The 16,086-nt window shown below is 38.7% G+C and overlaps 5 protein-coding genes across 9 annotated transcripts; 4 read left to right on the top strand and 1 right to left on the bottom strand.

Moving 5' to 3' along the window:
- Positions 1-48: 48 nt before the first annotated feature.
- Positions 49-547, top strand: LOC108820925 (mitochondrial import receptor subunit TOM9-1-like). The gene has a single exon (XM_018593955.2). It carries the CDS (start codon positions 85-87, stop codon positions 379-381), a length of 297 nt encoding a protein of 98 aa, XP_018449457.1. The 5' UTR covers positions 49-84; the 3' UTR covers positions 382-547.
- Positions 548-1,572: 1,025 nt separating this feature from the next.
- On the top strand, positions 1,573-8,298 carry LOC108818961 (phospholipid--sterol O-acyltransferase-like). 4 transcript variants are annotated; one of them, XR_008942806.1, is made up of 17 exons: positions 1,573-1,934; positions 2,238-2,373; positions 2,489-2,633; positions 2,735-2,904; positions 2,995-3,071; positions 3,388-3,604; positions 3,684-3,858; positions 4,209-4,308; positions 4,464-4,558; positions 4,853-4,904; positions 5,041-5,112; positions 5,276-5,444; positions 5,532-5,636; positions 5,715-5,799; positions 5,884-5,983; positions 6,115-6,162; positions 8,283-8,298. XR_008942806.1 is itself a non-coding variant. In XM_057003769.1 (16 exons), the coding sequence occupies exons 1-15, from the start codon at positions 1,689-1,691 to the stop codon at positions 5,963-5,965; spliced, it is 1,926 nt and encodes a 641-aa protein (XP_056859749.1). In that variant the 5' UTR covers positions 1,573-1,688; the 3' UTR covers positions 5,966-5,983; positions 6,115-6,395. The 4 variants fall into 4 exon arrangements, 2 of the variants coding, with proteins under 2 accessions (XP_056859749.1, XP_056859741.1); XR_008942805.1 differs by lacking the exon at positions 8,283-8,298 and adding an exon at positions 6,481-7,000; XM_057003769.1 differs by lacking the exon at positions 8,283-8,298 and having other exon boundaries at positions 6,115-6,395.
- LOC108823118 (uncharacterized) lies at positions 5,895-9,080 on the top strand. 2 transcript variants are annotated; one of them, XM_057003779.1, is made up of 3 exons: positions 5,895-5,983; positions 6,115-6,162; positions 8,283-9,080. In XM_057003779.1, exon 3 carries the CDS (start codon positions 8,340-8,342, stop codon positions 8,802-8,804), a length of 465 nt encoding a protein of 154 aa, XP_056859759.1. In that variant the 5' UTR covers positions 5,895-5,983; positions 6,115-6,162; positions 8,283-8,339; the 3' UTR covers positions 8,805-9,080. The 2 variants fall into 2 exon arrangements, with proteins under 2 accessions (XP_056859759.1, XP_056859760.1); XM_057003780.1 differs by lacking the exon at positions 6,115-6,162 and having other exon boundaries at positions 5,969-5,983.
- Positions 9,081-9,286: 206 nt separating this feature from the next.
- On the bottom strand, positions 9,287-11,985 carry LOC130508317 (long-chain-alcohol oxidase FAO1-like). Its single transcript, XM_057003759.1, has 3 exons — positions 11,617-11,985; positions 11,133-11,411; positions 9,287-11,032 (listed from the first exon to the last, which is right to left on the bottom strand). The coding sequence occupies exons 1-3, from the start codon at positions 11,890-11,892 to the stop codon at positions 9,287-9,289; spliced, it is 2,301 nt and encodes a 766-aa protein (XP_056859739.1). The 5' UTR covers positions 11,893-11,985.
- Positions 11,986-14,322: 2,337 nt separating this feature from the next.
- On the top strand, positions 14,323-15,104 carry LOC108823117 (CRIB domain-containing protein RIC8). The gene is given in 3 exon segments (XM_018596378.2): positions 14,323-14,496; positions 14,593-14,677; positions 14,782-15,104. Coding segments are annotated over 3 exon segments (582 nt in total).
- The last annotated feature ends 982 nt before the right edge of the window (positions 15,105-16,086 follow it).

Here is a 16,086-nt window from a genome sequence, read left to right as displayed (position 1 = left end):
TTATTAACGGCCTAATTAAACAGAAAAACCCTTTGATTAAAACCCTTGTCGTACATTCTCCTCTCAAAGTTTGATAGATCATCAATGGCGACTAATAAGAGAACTGGAGCCGGCAAATCCGGCGGTAGAGACTCGAGCATCTTAGCGAAGATCGCGAATCATGAAATCGCCAATAAGGGGAGACGTGCAGCGTGCGACGCAGTCTACGTGTCGAAGAAGTTGTTACGAAGTACGGGGAAAGCTGCGTGGATCGTGGGGACGAGTTTTCTCATCCTCGTCGTGCCTTTACTCATCCAAGCGGAGCGAGATCAGATGTTAGGCGAGATTGAGCTTCAGCAAGCCAGCATCCTCGGACCTCCACCTCCAGGAGCTCTACAATAAGTATAACTGTAGAAACCGATCATATTAGATAATTAAATTTCGATTTTCATGCCGTCCGATTAGTTTCTATTAGTTTCATCTATTAGTATAAAGGAAGGATCTTTTGGTGATAACTTGAGCTTCCTTTATTGTATTGATTCCTCAAGAATATTTATGTTTTTCATTATCACAGTGTTTTATGTCAAGATCCTTAATGCACTTACCAAAACCTTGATGATGTTATGTTATGTTCACGAATCTATCTTAAACCACATCTCATTTTGTTGAGTAAAGTGTGTCGCATAACATAATTTGACACACTTGATCAAATGAACACTGTGTGTGTATCGATTTGATCTGAACACCCGAATATAATTTGTATTGTTCTCAAGGTTCAGAGCTAATGATCCTCTGGCTTTCTCTTGTTTAATCTTCTATCGATTCTCACAACTGCTACTTCGCAGCTCCTTCTGGCATGATCACCTCTCTATGATCAGTCGAAGGTTGTCTGATTCTCCCGCTCCCACGGTCGTATCGATCTGGCTTTACTTCATCGGTGATTACTTGGTCACAAACAAGTGTCGAGAATGGTTCTCTTCAACGACCATTCATTGCCTATTGGGTTATTTATCTTTCAAATTAAAGGACTTACGGGCTTTCTTCTCCTTATTGGGCTGCTTGGTTTTCATTGAACTTTCTGTTCTGATCCAGACAGCATTTTATTCTTTCCACATGTTCTGTTCCTTCGGACTCTCTAATGGCTTCCAATGTCACGGTTAATACTCATCTTTAGAGGGTTAGATTCTGAGGTTTGCTCATGTAATTTATAACATCTTAAATATATGCAATCAAAGTTTCAGAAAAAATTCTCATTGGAACAATCAGCAGAGAGTTTAGGCTCTCCAAAAGAAAGAAGCTACAGCCAAAAGAAGGCAACTTACGAGCAAACCGAAGCATAACTTGAGACATAGCAAGAAATGTAGTTTTTCCCAGCTAAAACCCACATACAATCTTTAACCAGCCAAAGATAACATAGTCCCGAGTCTAACCATCCTATAAATAAAGCTTATCTCTTGTTGTTATGAGGATTAACTATGACGTAACCCTCTCTAGGTAAGCCCGAAAGTTAAGATTAACAGGCGTCAGATGTAAAGCCTCTAGATCACAAGGAAGGTTCTCGCCTTGCATTATTAATAGGACGCTTCCAAAGACTATTCAACTCTCGACCTACAAGGTCGAAACAACACAGACGCTCTCTCTCTCCTCTCACTTACTTTTTCTTTTCCTCCTAAACTCTGGCGATGGAATAAGACGTACGACAGCGAGCGATGAGAGCGGATTTGAAATCAGTAACTGCTTCCTGTACCGTCCTCGCCGTTATCTTACTGGTTTGCGGTAGCGGCGCTGTGGCGGTGGAGGATGAGACCGAGTTCCACGGCGACTACTCGAAGCTTTCAGGTATAATCATCCCCGGATTCGCGTCGACGCAGCTGAGAGCGTGGTCGATCCTCGACTGTCCGTACTCACCGTTGGACTTCAATCCTCTCGACCTCGTCTGGCTAGACTCCACTAAGGTACGTGATCTTCTTCTCAGCTTCCGTTTGTTGAAGAAATCTTATTGATCTTGATATTAAACAGTTGAATCTGCGAGTTTGATCCAACGGCCTTCGGTTCAGTTGATAATAGATATAGTGTTCATTGTTTTCCCTTTGACTAGATCTTCAAGTTTTTGAAGGAGAATGCTTAGTAGTTAGAAAATCTTAGATCGATATGTTATGTTATCGTTCATTACTGTGGTTATGTTATGTGATCTTCCTCTGCATTGTGATTGATTAGTAGTTCTTTTATTAATGGATTTGGTGGATGATTTTTTACAGCTTCTCTCTGCTGTCAACTGCTGGTTTAAGTGTATGGTGTTAGATCCTTATAACGAAACGGATCATCCCGAGTGTAAGTCACGCCCTGATAGTGGTCTTTCAGCTATCACTGAATTGGATCCAGGTTACATTACAGGTAGAAAACTGAACATTTTTTTTTTTTCCTTTTCCTTAAAAATTTTCTTAGAATTTGAAAACTCGTTTTTGTTGTGGTATTATTACGGTTTAAGTAACGTTGGGTTGATCTTCAGGTCCTCTTTCTACTGTATGGAAAGAGTGGCTTAAGTGGTGTGTTGAGTTTGGCATAGAGGCTAATGCAATTGTCGCTGTCCCTTACGATTGGAGATTGTCGCCAACCAAATTGGAAGAGCGTGACCTTTATTTTCACAAGCTCAAGTTAGTCCTCGCTTAGGCTATTATATCCTCTCTCTTTTTCTAATTTTTTTATGCAAGTAAAGCTAAAAACTCTGGTCTTGTTTTTTTGTGTGTGTGTGCAGGTTGACATTTGAAACTGCTTTAAAACTACGTGGTGGTCCTTCTATCGTGTTTGCCCATTCTATGGGTAATAATGTCTTCAGATACTTTCTGGAATGGCTGAGGCTAGAAATTGCACCAAAACATTACTTGGAGTGGCTTGATCAGCATATCCATGCCTATTTCGCTGTTGGTACTGGACTATTATATTGTTAAGCCGCCGTTTTTTCTTTCGCTCTAAACTGGAGAGTCTCAATCATTTTCTGTCTTCATGTTTATTTAGGAGCTCCTCTTCTTGGTTCAGTTGAGGCAATCAAATCTACTCTCTCCGGTGTAACGTTTGGCCTTCCTGTTTCTGAGGTTACCTCTGACTTTTTTTTGTTTCAAGTAGCTAATATCCACCAGGCTTTTGCTAATAGAGCTGCTGTACTTTAATATGGTATATGTAGATCTTAAAATTAGCTAGTTATCAAAGAAAATATTGTGAGTAATATGTTCGTTCTAATACAACCGAACTGCAACATGTACGCGGATTTAATTTCCATATTACTATGGCAGATTCCTAGTTGAGAAGAAGCTTTTACTGGGATCTTTAAACTCAATATTCTGTGGTTTGCTTATTAATATATGTGACATTGACATTCGCTTCTCATGTTTTTTGTTGGCAAGGCTTCAGGGAACTGCTCGATTGTTGTCCAATTCTTTTGCTTCTTCGTTGTGGATGATGCCATTTTCAAAGAATTGCAAGGGTGATAACACGTTCTGGACGCATTTTTCTGGTGGTGCTGCAAAGAAAAGTAAGCATGTGTACCACTGTACTGACGAGGAATATCGATCGAAATATTCTGGCTGGCCGACGAATATCATCAACATTGAAATTCCTTCCCCTAACGGTATGGCTTTGTATATGCACCTTGTGACTGGTTGATTCTTATATCACGTTCGATTTATCCAACACCAATAATTTTGTAGGCCTTGATGCGTATCCATCAGTTACAGAAGCAGTTAAAGCCAACATGACCAACATGGAATGTGGTCTCCCCACTCTTTTGTCTTTCACAGCTCGTGAATTAGCAGATGGGACTCTTTTCAAAGCAATTAAAGAATATGATCCAGATAGCGCGAGGATGTTACACCAGTTAAAGAAGTAAGTATCTTTTTCTGTTAAGACTGATATTTCTCCATCACTTGTTGTCTCCTTGTACTTCAACTTTACACATTCTTTGTCAGAAAAGTTTAATCAAAATTCTTTGTTTTAACTATCAATGGTGCTCTCTCACTAATGTTATGGAATGTCTTTTTTTTCTGCTTGCAGTTATGAATGCAAAAGATTGTATTTCAGATTAATTTTCACATTGAGCATTAATCCTTTGTGTAATTATTTAGACTCTGGCACGGAATAACATGTCAACTTTTTTTTGCAAATGTTTGTCAATCTTCAAAGAAGTGTATATATATATGTGTGTGTGTGTATAACATGCCAACTATATTTTACAGGTTGTATCATGATGACCCTGTTATGAACCCACTGACTCCTTGGGAGAGACCACCTATAAAAAATGTATTTTGCATATATGGTGCTCATTTAAAGACAGAGGTATGACTACATTCTCCAAGTGACATTTTGTGTCTGTTATGTTATTATATTCCTCGTTTTGTTCTGCAATATATTTTTTATTTATGCTCTTATCTTCTCCCTTGCATCATATGATTTTAAACGTTAAAGATACTAACTGTATGAAGTTGTAATAGGTTGGCTATTACTTTGCCCCAAGTGGCAAACCTTATCCTGATAATTGGATCATTACGGATATTATTTACGAAACTGAAGGTTCCCTCGTGTCAAGGTAAATTTTCGCAATGGCAGCAAGTAAAACAGCATGTAAGGTTTTTTGTATCAGTTTGGAGGTGTAATATCTCATTTGCATCAGCGAATAACTAATATTTCATTAGTTTTTCTATCATCTGCTTTTAAGATAAGTGTATGATCAGTGGCTAGAGTTGGGAAGAGGTGTGAGATTCTTGCATGAATAATGTCACTAACATCAAATATAACTGGCAGAACAAAAAAATAATAGTCTTTCTATATTTTGGCTCAAGAAACCGTAGATTAGCTCACATCTTATGCTGCAATTCTTCAGGTCTGGAACTGTGGTTGATGGGAACGCTGGGCCTATAACTGGGGATGAGACGGTAATCTCAGAAGTTGTGTTTCGAATTATTTTGTGTGCAAAACTACTGAAGATCAGTATAATATTTGCTTCAATATCGCTACGTGTTATGTATTTTACTGTGTCTCCATATTGATTGTTAATTTTACCTCTTATAGGTACCCTATCATTCACTCTCTTGGTGCAAGAATTGGCTCGGACCTAAAGTCAACATAACAATGGCTCCCCAGGTACTCTTGCCTTGTGCATATGTTTATCTTCCATTTAAAGTTTCTATATCTCAAAGACCTTTTATGCATATAGATAATCTGGTTATGTGTTGAGTCGCCAACAGTTTTTCCTTCCCATAATGTATCTAAGGCTAAAAGAAATTCTCATTGAAAAAAAAAACAGCCAGAACACGATGGAAGTGATGTACAAATCGAACTGAATGTTGAACATGAGCATGGGTCAGACATCATAGCGAACATGACAAAAGCACCAAGGGTGAAGTACATAACCTTCTTCGAAGATTCTGAGAGTATTCCAGGAAAGAGAACGGCAGTGTGGGAGCTTGATAAAGGTGAGTACCAAATATATCAAAACTGTTGAGACTGATCAAAGTATCTTTCATTGGTTTTGACTTTTGGCTAATCTTTATTTTGTGCAGCGAATCACAGGAACATCGTTAGATCGCCAGTTCTTATGAGAGAGCTATGGCTTCAGATGTGGCATGACATTCAGCCTGGCGAAAAGTCCAAATTTGTCACCAAAGGTAACAAAAGTGTCAATGGCTATATGATCATCACTTTCTATTGCTTGTGGGTGTAAATACAAATAGACGTTGTCACAGCCAAGCGGGGGCCACTTAGAGATGCGGATTGCTACTGGGATTACGGGAAAGCATGTTGTGCTTGGCAAGAATACTGCGAATACAGGTTTCCATTCTCATCTTCCATCCAAAGTTTCATATCTATCATACCTGAAATCTGTAACTTTAAACATCGTGAAACCGAATGCAGATACAGTTTTGGGGATGTTCACCTAGGACAAAGTTGTAGATTGAGGAACACATCTTCTAATGTACTGCTCCAGTACATATAAGATCATCTCCTCGTTCAGGTTCACAATAATTCCTTCCTCTTAATTTTTCGCTCCCAGTAAGGGGAAAAAAAAAACGTTGAATTCTTATTGCTCTCTCTATATCTACAATTTTGCCTTCTCACGCAATGGTATTCTTTTGTGATTTGTAGCTAGAGTGCAGTTACTTTGAATTTTACGGCTAAACCCGTATTGAAAAGGTATTTTTGTTAATTACACTAAGGTAGTAAAACCCGTTTACTCTCTTAGCTTTCTGTGTTCACAAAACCGTTTGGAGTTTAGTTGCATTTGAATTCTCCAGTGTTTGGTTGTTTCAAATGCAATCATCTGAGCTGACAGTCAATGATAACCATTTTTATATCACCATTGAATTATTACTAGATATGTAAGATTCGTGATCCTTTTTATTTATATAAATAGATACATTTATAAATATTTATATTTATACTAAAAATAGGTGTTAAAGTGTTACTTATTAAGGTTTTACGTTTTTGATATAAAAAATTGGGAGAGAGAAGGAACAAAGCATAATTAGGTGGGAGCGTTAAAGTTGATCAGTGGTTTGATGGTTTGGTTGAACATGAGTTTTGAGCTTTTCTACGAGAGCTCATACTTTATTTATTTATATATATCAAAATTAAATGTTTAGTCAATTGTATGGTCCCTCTCAAATTTCCTACCTTTTACTAAATTGTAGACATGCATTATTTTCGTGTTATTTTTCATTTTGTTTTTTGGTCTAAGGTTGGCATTATTCTTTCAGTCAGTTGGATGAAAGGTGGCAAACTTAATGCCTAACTATCCAAAACCCAAACAGATTGCATACCCTCGCGTCTATCAAATCTCTGTTTAAGCGCTCTTTGTTAGCTATGCAATAACTAAAGTTTATTTATATGATTTTTGAGCTACCTATATTTATTTGCCTGCATTTTCCGGTTTTCATCATTATGTTAATAGATTTTTAATTAACATATAATCAAGTTTTCTTCAAATAGATGTTAAACACCGAACTTTGTAACTATAAGAGTAACATGATTAAATGAGAACCTATTTCATGTATAAATTTAGATTTTACTTTTAGATTTTAATATATTTAGCTTTGCACTATAATACCTGTATATGTATATGATTACTACATCCTACTTGTCAATTGATTGAGGTCGGGCCTTACAGTTATTATTGTCTATTATATGTTTTTGTCATAATAGTGTGAATTTTTCTATAACAAGATAAATCCTAAAACGAAATGCAAAATAATTACAAAATATATAAACAAACCAGCTTTTGCAGTCATTACGGTGTTGGTTAAGTTTTGTATTAAGTTGATCATTTCTTGAATTTGATAGTGTAGGTGATAATTAATAATTGAAAACGTAAACCAGGAAAAAGTCATAACCGAATCAATTTTCTTTCTCCGATTATATTTAGCGTGTGTGCGCGTCTCTTCATTTACATATAACCACAAATAGAAAGGGCTAATTTTGACACTAAGAAATTAGTTGTATTGTAATGATATTTTGCCTACACGCAACAAAGCTGCAAGGCTTGTGTAATAAAGTATACTAAAAGATAATGTATAAACATGATCTAATCAAAATATAATTTTTTGAATTGAATTTATTCTTGAACAAACTACATTACGAAGTAACAAACTCGTTAAAATAAATAAATATGCATAAATGATTGCATTTTTCTTTAAATGATAGTCATCGGACGTAGTGATTAGTACTTGCTCAAATTACTTATAAAAATTTAATTTTGGAAAAGTAAGTAATTAGTCGTTTGTAGCCTAAATATGAAAAGAAGATATTCATAATCATATTGGAATTTAACTAAGACTGATAAGCATATAAATTGATATCTAAAAGTCATCTTTTATGTATGATTTCACAAGGATTGGATACCGAGTCCTGCAATTTAGATATTTTATTACTCATATAAGCTTTATGCCCAGATTTTTCGATAAATGTGATTCCTTATAATTCTACAATTAACAAAAAAGGATAATTCAGTCGATTATCTTTGATGGTAACCTAAAATTGAAGAAACGGTAAAGGAAAAAAGAGTAATCTTGTCAATTCAGGTTGATGGCACTTTTGTAATTTCCTAGAAAGCCAAGGGGAATCTAAGCCCCCCGCCTCTATATATTGTCATAATCTACCCATTCCCCAGACCTTTCTGTTATCCCTTCTTATTGTTTCTCTCAACCTCTCTCCTACTCTCTCTCTAAACGCTCCGATTATATACTTGACAAAAAGTTAAAATTCCTAAAATTTTCCTTTTTCACCTCGAATAATTTGATTTTACTGTTTAACGGCAGTTAAACTTTTTTCTTGTGTTGGGCGCTGACGTGGCATGCATTCAACAAAGAAACGCCATGAACACCAAAACGATGCGTTTACCCCCACGTCGCATTCTAATGACGGAAAAACGCAAAGAAAAAGACGGCGTCATCTCCTCCGTCGTGAAGTCGCCGGAATCTGCCGTGACGAAGTTTTCTCCGCCGCCGAATCTTGCTCCTCCAACGGTTAATTCCATTTCCAAGAAAGCTCTAACCGTAGCCGAGCCGGTCGCCTCGAACCAGCTAATTTTAGCCGGTTACTTGAGTCAGGAGTTTCTCACCAACGGCACACTGTTCGGGGAGCAATGGAATCCAGCTCGAGCCCAAACCGGTCCACCCGAGCCAAAGAAGGTAAAGCCGAACCATGCAGTTGAGCCGGTTGAGGAAAGTGAGCCGAAACGGAAGAGGTATATGGAAGTCGCTAATCTTCTCAGGGCAGATGGGACCCACATGCCCGGCATCGTCAATCCTGCCCAGCTGGCCCGATTCCTCAAACTGTGAGTGGCTTAATCCGGTGTACACGTGGAGACAGATAACTGGTCCGTCGCCCAGCAAGCAAGACAGCCCTAAAACCGGAACCCGCCGCTCCTCTCTCTCTCTCTCTTTTTTTTTGTGTTTTCAAATGTTTCAAAATCCTCTCGTATGTAAAGCGCTGACTCTCGCTCTCTCTCTGCATCGTCTTCTTCCTCGAAATCGATCGAGAAAGTTTAGGGTTTGTTGTGAGGTAGATTTTTCATGTTCTTGTACATCAAAAAAATATCAATCAGCGAATCGATCATATACTTTGGAATCTAAAACTTAATTGTTGACCAATCCGATCCATACATGACGTAAATTTGGTAAGTCTTATCTGAATTATAAAACTGACTCGATTGATCTTAGATTCGAATTCTTAAAATTTTGGTAATGATCTGGTGTGTGTTCATAGAAAGATGATAGATGATGAACAAAACTCGAAACTTCAGAAAAAAAAAACATTCATCTCAATCTTGCTTCCTCTTCTTCATCAACTCAGCTATTCTTTTAGATATGCAGTAAGCAGTACTCTGAGTGGTGATCATAGGATTAACACCAAGAGCCGTAGGCAGAACACTCGCATCACACACATACAAATCCTCCGCCTCCCAGCTCTCTCCATACCCATCAACAGCTCCTTCCTCCTCCGTCTTACCCATACGACAGCACCCCATCTGATGCGCCGTAAACGAATGAGTCCAACACTCACTCATCGACACGACTCCCGCCGGCGCATCAACCGTCTCCAAAAACTCCTCCAGATCCTCCTCCTTGATTCCATCGCACTTCAATCTCTGCCCGTCGCTCCTATACGTCCCCACCTCCTCCGCCCCCGCAGCAACCAATATCCTCAGCGCTCGCCTTAACCCCGTCGTTAGATTCTCTTCGTCAGCTTTGGTTAATTTATATTTCACTATCCCTTCCTTCACTTCCCCCACGCCTTCGTCTCTCACCGTAACGAATATATGAGACGTTCTCGCGTATTTTGCTAGTCTCTTTTTTACATCTGATCCAGACACCCACGGGACGAGAGCTGCGAACGTCCCTGGTCCCAACGCTGGAGTCTCCAGCGTGATGTTAGGCGTCGTGGAGTCCATCTCGAACACGTAGTGTAACGAAGTCATGATCTCTCCCTCGTGTGCTGCTCCGTTGAACTCCGAGTTTTTCTCCGGGAAGTACCCCCACGCCATAAGGATAGGGTGGATGTGAAGACCCCGACCGATGTTCCGATTCTTCAACCCGCTTGTAGATAACAGCCCCGGTGTCATAAGCGAGCCGCATGCCACCACTGTCACTTTAGCACTGATTTCAATCTTCTTTACCGTTTTGTTTGACGTTGTTGTTGAAGAAGCTGTGACTCCCACACATTTTTTTCTTCTTCCGTTATTAACCAAGACCAGCTTCTCAGCTCTGCACTGCGTTAGTATCACTGCGTTGTTGCTGTCAACCGCATCGACCAGCCAGGTTATATCCGTGCCTCTCTTGTCACCAGTTTTGCAGCCGAACGAGCAGCTACCGCAGTAATGCTCCTCGGAAGAGTTCCTCGGCACTACCGTCACGTCCAGCCCGAGCCTCTCGCATCCTCTGCGAAGAATCTGGTTCTGAAACCCTTCTCTGATGACTCTCTCGGTGACTCCTATCCTCCCGCAAACACTCTCCATAGCCGTTGTGTACTCCTCCCTAGCGAATATCGCGATGCCTCTGTCCTTGGACCATTCGTCGATGATGGCGTCGGGTGTTTTCAACGACGCTGCCCAGTTTACCACCGAGCCGCCGCCGAGAGTTGACCCCGCCATGAACCGGAACCTCCCGTCGTGTGTCATCAGCAAGCCGTTGGCTTCGAACATCTCGAACATGGAGGGGCCCTCGAGAGTTGAGTAGTCTTGCGGTACGAAGTAGTTACCTTTCTCGAGGACGATTACTTTGAGTCCTGACTTTGCTAGGTTCGCGGCTGCGACTCCTCCTCCGCAGCCGGAACCTATTACCACTGCGTCGCACTCGATCTTGAGAGCGTTGGTTTCTTTGTCCTCTTTGACTTTAAGACCTTTGTTGATCAGGCGTTGTTTGATGGCTGTTACATCGTCTTCTTTTGCTGTCTCGATGATCCCTTTCTCTAGAGGCCTTTCCTTGTGTTCTGTGTTCTCGTTTTCTTCACCTATATCCACCTTATAACCAATTGCATCCCATGCAGGGTTCTCTGTATTTTCATTTGTCTGTTCATGTGTATCGAGTTAGTTTGTTGTTGAATAGAACATGACATCATCATCACCAAACCAGAACAGTCAAATTTAAGTATATTTTCTACTGACTTACCCAGGTGAAGTAGTAGAACAGGAAGATGGCTTTGATCATCATAAAAGCAATTCTTGCAAGAGGGTTATACCACTGTGTGTTCCATTTCTGGAGGACTTTTTCTCTCTTCTCAAGCGAGATGTCAGAGAATTTTAGAAGAAGAGGAGACCAATTCTTCTTATCAAGACAGACAAACCCACATAGCAGCAAAGTTCCCAGTCTGAATGTGAGTAGTCTCAATACTATTCTCACCACTGTAACTGTCAATGGCATTGCCTTTGTGGCCATTACCTCTGCTACCTGTTTTATCATTAATTTGCATAAAACAACTTAACGAGTACATTGACGTTAAGTGTAGTAGTAGTTAATAATATATATTGTTTACATCGCTCTTCTCCATAATTTTTACTGCAGTAGGGTCCTGATGCTTATATTCATCTAGAAGATTTAAGAATTAAGATGGTTATTACTAGATTGAGAAACAGTTAAAACAAGAAAAAAGAACCTCATCAGGTCTGACATGAGACCCAGAAGACTTGAAGAAAGATAAGAGGGCATCGTTGCGTAAAACTTTCAGTTTCATGTCAAGGTCTAAGGTCTGTAACGGAACAGGAGGCATGATAGCCTCGCAGATGGCAGAGAGAGCTTGGAGGTCAGATTGTGAGAAGCCATGGCTAAAGCTTTCTTGTTTCATACTCCATCTCAGCAACGGGTGCCCTTTCTTCTTGCCTCTGCTTGTTCCTCCGACCATCTCTCTCCGCTCTCTGATTTCTGCATTCATATTTTAAGTTATTTATCTCTCTTTTTCAGACTATACGCACACATATATAGACATGCATGGAGCCTTATGGTCTGTTAAAAATAAAAAGTCTTTTTGATTCTCTGCAGATACGTTGTCGGGAAGTCGAAGGCGGTTTCTTAAGTGTTGGGTAATCAGAAAGAAGAAGAAAGAAAGAAAGACTTTGTTTCTTTTTTGAGTTTTTAGATTATATGTTTGTCGTTTGCGTCTGTGTTGCATTGTAAAAAAAAAGTTCCCAATAACGCAATATACGTATGATATATGAATACGTATGTGTCTCTTCAGGTGTGTGATACAACAGGGGTCCACGTGACAACTGCTACTTTGTACTTTGTACTTTGTACATGTGTTTTCTGAGATCACCGAATAACTGAAACAAAAAGCTTGGGATGTTCTATTAACAAATGTAGAGAGAAGAGAGAATCCGGTGAGAAATTCGTCGCCGGCCGACGGCGTGGCTTCCACAGCCTCCGTCGGTCTGGCCTAATATGTTGCATTTTTTGGTTTTCATTTCCGAATCTATAAAAAGTTAGAATCTTTTAGTTTCCGGCGTCGCTCCTTACTTGTGGTGGACGTTCGGTTCTGACCGCCGGCGTTTGCATCCTTCCGTCAAGGGTGAACGGTTGGCTCAAGCTTCCGCGTCGTCTAGCCTTTGTAGTCGACGGCGGTTCAGTTAGGGTTTTTTTTTTATTTCTCTCCTTTAGTATAGATCTGTGGTTTGGGGCTTTGCTTCAAGATGAGCTTTCGATGATCGAGTAAAACTATCTGTGGAAGAAAGCGTTTGGTGGTGAGGTTGAAGCGGTTGATTTCGATGGCTTGGATGAGATGAGATCTCGGTTTGATCCGATGAAGCTCTCTGCTGGTAGAGCTAGTTGAAGGTTACGAGGTGGTGGGGCAGACTCCAGCGTGCCGTGGTTTTAATTTCCGGCGGTTCTGACGAATCGAGGTTCCCGGCCGTGTTTGCCTACGTTGATGCAGAGCGGTGACGGTCGATTGGTCGTGGGTTTGGCGCGTGGACTTTGAACGCAGAGAATGAAAACACGTGGAGTGGTGTCGGTCGCGGGTTTTTGGGTCTCGGCTGTATGGGCTTTAAGCTTTTTAGTGGGCTTTAGTCAGTTTGTGGGCTGTGATCGGGTTTTGTGCTTATGGACCTGGTTGTATTGGGTATAAGCTGTAATATTTGGCATTGGGTGTTAATGAATATGAATTTCAATTTGTGTAAAAAAAAAAAGAAAAATTAACAAATGTGGCCTATACAAAAGTTATTTGTTTTTGTCAGATAAAATCATTTACTTTAATAATTCACTTTAGATATATACATATCGAGTTATCGACACATGTTTTGTACTTAAAGTACGATAATCGTACAGAAATATTGAAACCACTGACAATACGAATATATGTGGTAGACTGGTATGTAGTTAAATCACGTCCTATAAACTTTAGATACTCAACCAGAATTTAGAGGACAATAGTTTATAGTTAAACCATAATGATATTAACCATTCAAAATTAATTTAAAATCGAAATCCACAAGCATAGTGTTAATTATTGTTTTCCAACTTTAACGCCAGCTTTGTTACCTCTTTTCTTTTCTTGCTTCATGGCTTACATAAATTTAGATTCAGATTTTGCTTGTTCTTTTTATATCACGATATGTACAGTGTTTTCAAGATATGTAGCCTAGTATTTTTCGAATTTTACGTTCAGTATGCAGGCTCTTTTTGTTTAATTTGAGTGGTTCGTCTTTAAACAGAACAATCTAAATTTGAAGTCTATAATTTATTTTTATCAACTATTAGCCAATAATTGATTTGTTTTTAATGACAGCTGCTGATTCTCTTTACAGTTTTTACCAAATTAAGATTGAAATACAGAATAAACAATAAAATTAGCTTCATAAGTTTAAATCCATTTTCAGCAAAATGTCGTTCACTTAATTACTTTTTGTTCGGTTGTTTTTTCACCTTCACGTTATTAGTTCAATATCTGGAAACCAGATAATTATGGTTTTTTAGCTCTTAGCATTCTTTTCTTCCTTGGTTTTTCTTTGTTAATAACTGAGTATCTTGATTTTACGTTTTTTTGGAGAACAAAAAGCATAAGCCATAGAAACTTAAACCAAAATGCTTTCAAAGAAACCGAAAACAATCGATCTTAATCGAGTCGAAGTGAATAATCACATTTCTTTTCGATTTTGATTCTCTCATTCTAGTATTCAGAAAAAGCATACAAAACAGCTTTTTCATCGTTCCTTTTTAGGAACTGCTTTGCATTGGTTTGGCAATTTGTATGTCAAACTACAAAATGAAGGGCCTCTTCAAGGGTCTTAGGTACATTTCTCAAATTTTCGGTGAGTTATTTTGCTTTTTTTTTTGTGAATATATATATATACACACTATATTCTCAGAAATGTATCCTTGTAATATACTTTTTAAATGGTTAGTATATTAATCTTTACGAAAATTGCAAAATCCAGAAAACGAGAAAGAGCCAGAGATGCAAATTGGAACACCAACAGATGTTAAACATGTTGCTCACATTGGTTGGGATGGAGGATCTGCCAATCAAAACTCACCCAGCTGGGTATTTACACATTCTTTTTTCATCTATATTTTCATTAAATTTGCTATAACAAAATGTATATAGTATCGTAACAAAATAAAAACAACTTCAATGTAGATGAATGATTTCAATGCGTCGGGTGGATATTCATCATCGTCGCCTCTAGGAAATATTAAGGAGGATGGCTCTTTCATTTCTGAAGGTAATTCTAATTATATCCACTTGTAATTCATTTTAACAAATGTTGTATTCATATAATATTTTGTAAGAATATTTTAACGTATAGAGATGTTTACGCACATGCAGATTCAACTCGATCACGTGATATACCAAGACATCCAAAATCGTCGAGAGACCGTTCGAACAATTTGGAATCACCAGCAAAAGAACGATCACGACGTGCAACTTCAAATTCTAATGGGAATCCAAAAACTTCACGAAGATCAAAAGAATCTTCCAGTAATTCTCAAGATGGTTCTGTAAGATCTCGTCGTAAAAAGTCTAAAGATTCCGTGAACGGTGGATCTACAAGATCGTCGCGGAGAGCACGTGATTCTCAGACAGAATCTACAAATGGTTCAATTTCTGATGGAGAATCATTGATATCACTCTCCTTCGAAGATCTTTAAGGACACGTACGTAATGTTACAGTGTTTGTCTCAAAATGTCATATATACAGCTTTGGTTGGTTACTAGAGGAAATTCAAGCTTGCATGGAGTTTTTGGATTTTCTAGAGAAAAATGTGATTTGTCATTATATAATCAACCGAGGGGATCAACTGAATCCGGATGTGGATTTCTGCTGAGTTATTATTATCACTAATTTCACAAAGATATAAATATATGTTTTCAGAACAAAGTTTACGCTTTTTAAAAGGTTTACTTTTGGTTTTTAATAGTTTAAATTCTAAATATTCGTGTAATTCAAACATGTAGTTAAAATTTGATGATGATGAATTAAAGAATGCATTATAAATAATGTTACTGTCATTTTGAATCAGTTTTATCTTTAAACCTACCTTCATGCGAATTTCTTCCAAACGATCCGGACAGGCTAAATAAACCGGACGCTAATGTGGTGTTTTGCTCCATGGTTTACAAATTTAGACCAAATTATGAGATAGATGCCCGATATATGAAGAACAGAGGATGTAAAATAAGATTTCAGCTCAGAAGAGATGATAGCAAGGCTCGACATAAAGGTAGTCATTCTCTTGTCTAATTCATTGCTGCTCCGTTTTACTGTAGCAAGAGTAGCTGAGACAAGTGCAACTTTAACTGTTCAACAATGTAGACAAGTAGGTCACGATGACATTCAGCCATATGTTCCCCTGCCAACAGAGGCGGACCTACATTGGTCAAAGGGGTGTCACATGACACAGGTTAAAAATATATTCTACCATGTTTGCACCAAGTAACCGAAAGATACATAGTTCAGTTGGTCTGATTATTCCCCTCCTGACACCCCTTTAATCAAGTAACCCAGGTTCAACTCCTATATTTGCTGTTTTTATCTCTTTATTTTAGTTTTAAGTTGGGCCAAACCCAATAATGACACCCCTAAAAACCAATCCTAGGTCCGCCACTGCCTGCCAAGGCTGGTTCTAGAAG

This window comes from Raphanus sativus, chromosome 1, assembly GCF_000801105.2.
Source record: "Raphanus sativus cultivar WK10039 chromosome 1, ASM80110v3, whole genome shotgun sequence".
Taxonomy (NCBI): domain Eukaryota; kingdom Viridiplantae; phylum Streptophyta; class Magnoliopsida; order Brassicales; family Brassicaceae; genus Raphanus; species Raphanus sativus.
Note: the sequence above shows the minus strand (reverse complement) of the source record. Positions and strands in the feature narration are given on the sequence as shown.